The sequence below is a fragment of the Coturnix japonica genome, chromosome 4 (assembly GCF_054131305.1).
Source record: "Coturnix japonica strain WE chromosome 4, WE-NBRP24, whole genome shotgun sequence".
Classification (NCBI taxonomy): domain Eukaryota; kingdom Metazoa; phylum Chordata; class Aves; order Galliformes; family Phasianidae; genus Coturnix; species Coturnix japonica.
The window spans coordinates 10,078,114-10,085,669 of NC_140666.1; the positions used below are offsets into that span (position 1 = coordinate 10,078,114).

The 7,556-nt window shown below is 51.0% G+C and overlaps 2 protein-coding genes and 1 long non-coding RNA gene across 3 annotated transcripts; 1 reads left to right on the forward strand and 2 right to left on the reverse strand.

Annotated features, from left to right (window-relative positions):
* Positions 1-96: 96 nt before the first annotated feature.
* Positions 97-4,490, forward strand: ERCC6L (ERCC excision repair 6 like, spindle assembly checkpoint helicase). The gene is made up of 2 exons (XM_015860048.3): positions 97-163; positions 388-4,490. Exons 1-2 carry the CDS (start codon positions 126-128, stop codon positions 4,187-4,189), a joined length of 3,840 nt encoding a protein of 1,279 aa, XP_015715534.2. The 5' UTR covers positions 97-125; the 3' UTR covers positions 4,190-4,490.
* A 956-nt stretch (positions 4,491-5,446) lies between these two features.
* On the reverse strand, positions 5,447-6,070 carry LOC146760930 (uncharacterized). The gene is made up of 2 exons (XR_014945107.1): positions 5,934-6,070; positions 5,447-5,761 (listed from the first exon to the last, which is right to left on the reverse strand). It is a non-coding gene; the product is annotated as an uncharacterized LOC146760930 (long non-coding RNA).
* A 33-nt stretch (positions 6,071-6,103) lies between these two features.
* PIN4 (peptidylprolyl cis/trans isomerase, NIMA-interacting 4) lies at positions 6,104-6,787 on the reverse strand. Its single transcript, XM_015860061.3, has 4 exons — positions 6,707-6,787; positions 6,554-6,612; positions 6,360-6,479; positions 6,104-6,281 (listed from the first exon to the last, which is right to left on the reverse strand). Exons 1-4 carry the CDS (start codon positions 6,744-6,746, stop codon positions 6,123-6,125), a joined length of 378 nt encoding a protein of 125 aa, XP_015715547.1. The 5' UTR covers positions 6,747-6,787; the 3' UTR covers positions 6,104-6,122.
* Positions 6,788-7,556: the final 769 nt, after the last annotated feature.

Here is a 7,556-nt window from a genome sequence, read left to right on the forward strand (position 1 = left end):
AGCGCTTTCCGCCCGCGGCCCCGTCCCCCGGCGCTGATTGGCTGAGCGCGGCTGCCGTCTGCAAGGCCGCGGGACAGGGCGGGAAGGGCCGGGTTTGAAACGCAGGGCGGCAGCGGAACGGCGTCATGGCTGAGCTGAGCCCCGAGGAGCAGCGGTACCGGCGGTGAGAGGCCGGGGGGGGGCTGCGGGGGCTGCGGAACGAGGGCGGTGGGGATTGAGGGGGTTAGTGGGGCGGGGGATGAGGAACTGGAAGTTATAGCGGTGTGGGGGCCTGTGGGGCCTAAGGGCTATAGGGATCTTGGGGGCCTGCAGGGGTTTGTGGGAGTCGTGAGGAGGAGGAGGGTCGGGGCTGGGGGCTCGGTCCCGGTGCTAACGGAGGTCCTGCAGGCTGGTGATCGACGCCAAGGAGGCTGCAGGCAGCGGGGACCTGGAGCAGGCCCTGCGGCTGTTCCGGCAGGCAGTCGCCATCCATCCCAGTGAGAAGCTGAGGGGCCGCATTCAGCGACTGGAGGCAGCGCTGGCAGAGCTGGCGGCGGCGGAGGAGGAGGAAGGGGATGAAGGCAACTTTGTGGACGTGTGCGGCAGCGGCCTGCTGCTCTACAGGGAGATGCACGAGAAGCTCTTCCAGCACCAGCGGGAGGGAGTTGCCTTCCTGTACCGCCTGCACCAGGAGGGCCGACCTGGAGGGATCCTGGCTGATGATATGGGCCTGGGGAAGACCATCCAGATCATCGCCTTCCTCTCAGGCATGTTTGACAGCGAGCTCATCCGGCACGTCCTGCTCATCATGCCCACCACCCTGGTCAGCAGCTGGCTGGCTGAGTTTGCTCGCTGGACCCCTGGTTTGCGTGTCAAAGAGTTCCATGGCACGAGCAAGACAGAGCGCACCAGGAACCTGGAGAAGATCCAGAGGAAGAACGGCATTGTTGTCACAAGCTACCAGATGCTCATTAACAACTGGAAGCAACTTGCCAGCTGCCACGGGCAGGACTTTGTTTGGGACTACATCATCCTTGACGAAGCACACAAAATCAAGTGCCCATCCAACAAAACAACCAAGTGTGTATACGCAATTCCTGCGAAGCATCGCCTCCTCCTCACAGGCACGCCACTGCAAAACAACCTGCAGGAAATGTGGTCCTTGTTTGACTTTGCATGCCAGGGTTCTCTCTTAGGAACAGCCAGAACATTTAGAATGGAGTACGAGAATCCCATTACTAGGGCCAGGGAGAAGGATGCAACTGTAGGTGAGAAAGCACTGGGACTTAAGATATCTGAGAACCTAATGACAATTATAAAGCCATATTTCCTCAGAAGGACTAAAGGTGATATAAAAAGAAATAATGCTGAGAAATCAGACGCTCCTCTTCCTGAGGATCCACGTGAGCCTAGCGCTCCTGTCATGCCATCTCTTACTAGGAAAAATGACTTTGTTGTGTGGGTGTACTTGGCACCAGTGCAGGAAAAAATCTACAGGAACTTTCTCTGTCTAGATCATGTGAAAGAACTGCTGATGACAACCCGATCACCTCTGGCTGAGCTGACTGTCTTGAAGAAGCTGTGTGACCACCCCAGGCTTCTGACTGCAAGAGCGTGTACCCAGCTGGACTTAGATGGACAGGAGTATTTGGAGCAGGATCACGAGAGTCAAACAGCTGTACTTTCAGGTGCCAATAAAATAGACCATCTGTCTGATGAGACCCTGATCCAGGAGTCTGGGAAAATGCAGTTTCTTTTAGGACTCTTAGAGAGGCTCCGGGAAGAGGGACACCGAACACTGGTGTTCTCACAGTCAAGAAAGATGCTGGATATCATCGAGCGGGTTTTGTCTAGCAGACGATTTAAGATCATGCGTGTTGATGGAACGGTGACCCACCTCACAGAACGGGAGAAGCGCATTAATGCCTTTCAGAGTAACAAAGACTATTCTGTCTTTCTGCTAACGACACAGGTTGGTGGTGTTGGTATAACCTTAACAGCAGCCAACCGAGTGGTGATCTTTGATCCCAGTTGGAATCCAGCTACAGATGCTCAGGCTGTAGATAGAGCTTATAGGATTGGGCAGAAAGAGAATGTGGTGATTTACAGGCTGATTACCTGTGGGACAGTAGAAGAGAAAATATATAGGCGGCAAGTATTTAAGGATTCATTAATAAGACAGACTACTGGTGACAAAAAGAACCCGTTTAGGTATTTCTCCAAACAGGAACTAAGGGAGCTTTTCACATTAGAAGATACACGAACATCCACAACTCAGATCCAGCTGCAGTCTTTGCATGCCACCCAGAGACAGACTGATGTGCAGCTGGATGAGCACATTGCTTATTTGCACTCTCTGGAAATGTTTGGCATATCTGATCACGATTTAATATTTACAAGGGAAGTGACCCATGAGGAACAGGCTGAGAGTGAGGAAGCCCATCAGTACATCCAACAGAGGGTACAGAAGGCCCATGAGCTGGTTCAGTTAGAGTCTCAGCTCAGAGATGTGAGGATGGAAGGGATTCGAAATGCTGCTGAGGAGACATTGGTGAGACCAGCAGAACTGGCTTCACAGACAAAGAAGAGGTCTCCGGGGTTGAACAATATAAATAACTCTGTTTCACCACCAGCAGCTGATAAACGTGAAAATGACAAAGTTATTGATCTTACAGAGGACATGGAGGTCCAGGTTCTCGATGTCAACTCTAAGATGACAAATCTGACTATTGAGTTAGGTGAAGAGAAACTGGCACAAGAGACATCGGGTATGGATATAGAGCTGCTTACTAGTGGCAAGAAAGCGCAACAGCCCAATATACAAGATTCTGAACAAAATCTGGACTCAGACACTACACCATTATCACCTGGAATTGGTCCACTTGATAAAGAGACTCAACAGAAACAACATTCTCTTCATCATATAAATTCACATGGCTTGACTGAGGCTGGGAATGGCCTGTCTGGGCCTTCTCAGCATTCCTCTAATGAATCTGTTATGACTGATGATTCCAAAAGGTTACAAGACACAGAAATAGCAGATCAGGTACTTGATTCATTTGCTGTCTCAGAGACAGAAAAGAAAGATGTTTCTGAGCTAGCTTTGTGTGCCCTACCACCAAATTTATCAGATGTTTTACCAAAAGTCCATGCTGAGGTCCAGGAGTCTCATGTGCAAGAAATCAGCTCGGAGGATACATCTATGCCTTTTCCCCAGGATCAAATTGACTTCAATCTGGTTCTGGAAGAGTCTGAAGGTGGATTGCAGGATGCCTCAAATGGGGAAAGATCAACGGAGCACCCAGAAGATGAAGATTTCCAGCTAAAAGCAGAAAGCCTGCATAAATCATCAGCAAAAACTTGCTTAAGTGAGAAAAGTAACTCTGGGAACACATACAACACAGCTGAAGAAGATCCAAATAACTCTTTGCAAGGGAGTGAAGCATCAGGGGAAGACAGCGCTGTCCTTGTTTCAGCTAGAAAGAAGCACATGAGAAGAATTGTTTCTGACAGTGAGGATGAGGACCATTCTGTTATAAACCTGGAGGAAGAACAGTTTGATGAAAGGTCCTTTCCTCTGAACAGCCCTCAGCGTGAAGTTATAGGAGGAATTGAAACATCTACTCCTAAGAATGAAAGAAGTATAGCAAAAGCCATCTTTTCTCCCAAATTAACTAACAGCAGTAACAGGTCTACAGCTTCCAGGAGATCTCTCATCAACAAGGTGGTGGATGAGGTTGAGGAAATTAGTGAAATCATGGGAACCACAGGTGAAGAAGAAAACAGCGATGAGGAGCAAGAAGGCTTTGCAGAAGAAGAAGCAGAAGAGTGTAGTGGGGAGTCTGTCAAGCCTGAAGAAGAACCTGCTGGAGAAACACTGAATTCAACTGGAGAGTCCTTCCATATAGAGGGTCTGCAGTCTGAAGGAGATGAGACAGAGTCTTCTCAGGAGGAATCCACTGGTGATGCTGAGCTTCAGTCAGATGAACAGGTGGAGTACTGCACCCAGGAAAGCGTCTCTACTGGTCAGAGTTCCTCTCCTCGCTCAGGTACTTACAATGCTTTGGTGGACAGAGGGAAGAATCTGAAGGAAAATGGAAAACTACAAGAGGCACTGAACTGTTTCCTGCAAGCTCTTGATATAAAAAGTGGAGATCCTGAAATCATGCTTATGACCTTAAACTTGTACAGACAGATGGCTCAGAAATGAAATGTAAACCTTTGAACAGTCTAATGAAACATGCCTACCTTTGTTAAGTAGTTTAACTTTTTTCACAAAATATTTGTTTAAACTATACTGATGTTAAACTATACTGATCTTATTAAGACTGGCTGCAATATGTATTTCTTTCATGTTATGAAACTTTCAGTCATGCTTAGTGAACAAATCCAGCAACTCCTCCTGTTGTCACATTTTTTGGTGCTGGGAAAGGAATTTCACTGTGGACTCATTTCATTAAGAAGTTCACGTTCCTGTTCATGTAATTAAAATACCTATCTTTGTACTCAAACGCAACTCTGGATTTGTGTTTCTGGCCTTCAGTTTCTCATCTAGCAGGAGAGACTCTCACAAAGCTGAAGGTGTGGTTAGCTTGCTGCAGTCTAAATTCCAACTGCTGCAGTCCCTCTCCTTCTCAATGTAAATAAAGTCCATTTGCCTACCTGAACCATGCCCTGCTATTTAAGCACACCAAGTGCTTGGTACAAAGCTGAGAACAGAACTGCCCCAACCTGGATTTAAGCTGGTCTGAGAATGAACATCCTGGGGTGGAGGGAGACGGCATGCTGGCCTCCATTGCTCGGAGGATTTATAGCAGCAAACATCTGCCTGGCATCAGGACTAGTACTGAAACAGTACCACAGAAAACCTCTTTACAAGGTACAATAGGCACAATGAATCTGAATTTAAAGTCACAAGAACCTCACTCCAGCTTTCAGCAATGTCTTGTTCATCTGACTTCCCCCTCTGCCACCATGGTGAGTTAAATTTGGCCTAGGCATGAGAATTTGAGTTCTTTCTACTAGATGACATGCCAAATACAAACAGCGGTCCTGTTGGTACAGGAGATGTACCAATGTGCTTTTTCTAATAGGTGTAAAACAAAGCCCTGGTAGCCTGGAAACAAGTAGTTTATTAATAAAGCATCACTTAAATGGGTCCGCATCTGCTCATGCTGTAAAAAGGCCTGTCTGCCTTATATAACAAAATATTAACGAGCTTTGAAAATGCTGGTTGGCATGTACAAACCTTCTGTTCTCTCAACAAAATGAAACAAATGTCCCCAAAAGCAGGGTGGGAGAAAGACCTGACCTGATTTCAGCCTCACCTCTTCACTGTGTCTGATGGTGGGAAGACCTTTTGTTCTATTTGATGTTTTGCCCTCATCCCTAAGCCTGCAGACATACTGGCATGCTTACCTGCAGCAAAGACGGCACCAGTTTAAGTCATCTTTCAGCAGACAGAAGATGAATGCAGTGGGATATTTATTACTGAGATGCCAGAGGTAGGGACATACAGGGCCATCTCATTCATATCAGTCACACTGTCACTTATCCCATTTTACCAGAAGGATAAAGTGCACCTTACTAGGCTTTAGGCACATACTTCATACCTCCAAGTCTTGGTAAAGACTGCTGACTGAAAGAACATGGAGCCTGCCCAGAGCAGTGACCCTGAGCTGCAGTAGTAGCATTAGATTGGCATCTAACAATGGGAGGCTCTTCCATGTTAAGTCTGAACTCTGGAGCTGAACCTGTAGCATCTGAGCTGCCTGCATCCTTGCTGGTGAGGATAAAAGCAAATGCTCTAGGCAATCCCTTACCCTTTCCAGGTTGGCTATATTTGCAGCCTGAGTTTTCACAGCTGTACATCATCATCTCTCTAGCTGGAAAACCAAGCGGCTGGCCTACAAACTGATGCAGATTTCAACAACTACACACAACTTTTACTTTACCTTTTTCAGGGAATGCTTCACCTCTCTGTGCAGGGGGCCCTGTTCTCTGCTGGCTGTGATCTGCATGTCCTGCAGGAGCGGCTGGCTGTCTCCAAGCACCCTGTGGTTATGACCAATATGCTTCTAAGTCCACGTGCCTGGGAAACGCTCAGAATTTAAGCAGTCGTGAGTTCCACGGTCATTCATATTTTATTTTCTGCCTTCCACCATAATAATATGGTACCCAAACTTGGTTTTGACAGGGGGGTCTGTATACACCGGCTTGTCCATGCTGCTCACCGGCAGGGCAAACGCTGCTTCCTGGAATGGTCCCACCATGGAGCCTCTGGTCATCCAGCCCAAGTCTCCCTGCAGGAGGGAACCACCAAGGTTAAGCTGCAGACCTGTCATGGCCGCAGGGCAGTGCTGAGCTAGGAGCGGCCTTACCCCCTGCCTGGCCTTGTCTTCGCTGTACTGCGAGGCTACCTCGCTGAAGCGCACCCCGGCCTTCAGCTTCTCCATGGCTTCCATGGCTTTGCCGTGCTTCTCGCACAAGATGTGCCGGACCTAGGGAGGAGGGAGCCGTGGCGGGCCGCGAGGGCTGCCGGCACTGGGGGCAAGGAGGGGGAACCGGTACCCACCTTCACGGCGCTACCACCGCCCTTTGGGCCCTGGGCCTTGCCCTCGCTGCTCTCACCGCCTGCGAACAACGCCATGAAACCGGGCCAGGCCTCTGAGCGCCGATACCGGCACCAGAGCTGGTCTGCAGGCCTCCCTCCCCCGGCCCCGCTCACCTTTGCCAGCCTTGCCGCCTCCCTTCCCCTTCGGAGCCATCGCCGCAGGACCGCCGCGCTCAACGCCGACCAGCACGCCTTGCGCCACGACCCTCCCCCGGGCCTTGGGCCCGCCTCTTGCCTCCTGCCCTAGGCCTGCCCCCCAACCCCTAGGCCTGCCCCCTAGGCCTATTCCCCAACCCTTAGGCCTGCCCCCAGCCCCTAGGCCTGCCCCCCAGCCCCTAGGCCTGCCCCCCAACCCCTAGGCCTGCCCCCCAACCCCTAGGCCTGCCCCCAGCCCCTAGGCCTGCCCCCCAGCCCCTAGGCCTGCCCCCCAACCCCTAGGCCTGCCCCCAGCCCCTAGGCCTGCCCCCCAGCCCCTAGGCCTGCCCCCCAGCCCCTAGGCCTGCCCCCCAGCCCCTAGGCCTGCGCCGGGTGCTTGGGCCTGCAGGTGGTGCTCTGGTGCCTGCGGCCTTCTCGGTTCCAACTTCCCGGGTGCCGCAGGGTTGGGGTGAAGCACGGAGATATGTTAGAGTTGTTGTTTTTTACCCTCTTTTCTTTTTTTAATTCCTTCTTTTCCTGAGTTTCTCAGCCCAGACCCTAATTTATCGCTGTAATCTGCCGTCCCGTGAGAGGGAAGGGAGCAAGTGCGAGTAACAGGAGGGGTTAAAAGCAAACCACCGAGGAGAGCAGAGGCTCTCAGAGCTCAGCTCCAGCACAGGGCAGGTCCACAGAGGCGGTGCTCCCTGGGAGGGCGCTGGGTGCCCAAACCACCCCTGTCTCCCGGGGCTGTGCCCCCACTGCTGCTCAGCCCCGGCTCCATTGCTCTGCCCTGCTGCAGGGAGGCTGGGGTACATGGGAGCTTGCAGAA

Bases quoted from the DNA above. Each gene is read 5' to 3' on its own strand.
- PIN4 (XM_015860061.3), bottom strand. From the start codon at position 6,746: ATGGCTCCGAAGGGGAAGGGAGGCGGCAAGGCTGGCAAAG. The intron at 6,480-6,553 runs GTGGGTACCGGT...CCTCCTCCCTAG, and splicing joins GCGGTGGTAGCGCCGTGAAG to GTCCGGCACATCTTGTGCGA. The intron at 6,282-6,359 runs GTAAGGCCGCTC...TCCCTCCTGCAG, and splicing joins AAGACAAGGCCAGGCAGGGG to GGAGACTTGGGCTGGATGAC.
- ERCC6L (XM_015860048.3), top strand. From the start codon at position 126: ATGGCTGAGCTGAGCCCCGAGGAGCAGCGGTACCGGCG. The intron at 164-387 runs GTGAGAGGCCGG...GAGGTCCTGCAG, and splicing joins GAGGAGCAGCGGTACCGGCG to GCTGGTGATCGACGCCAAGG.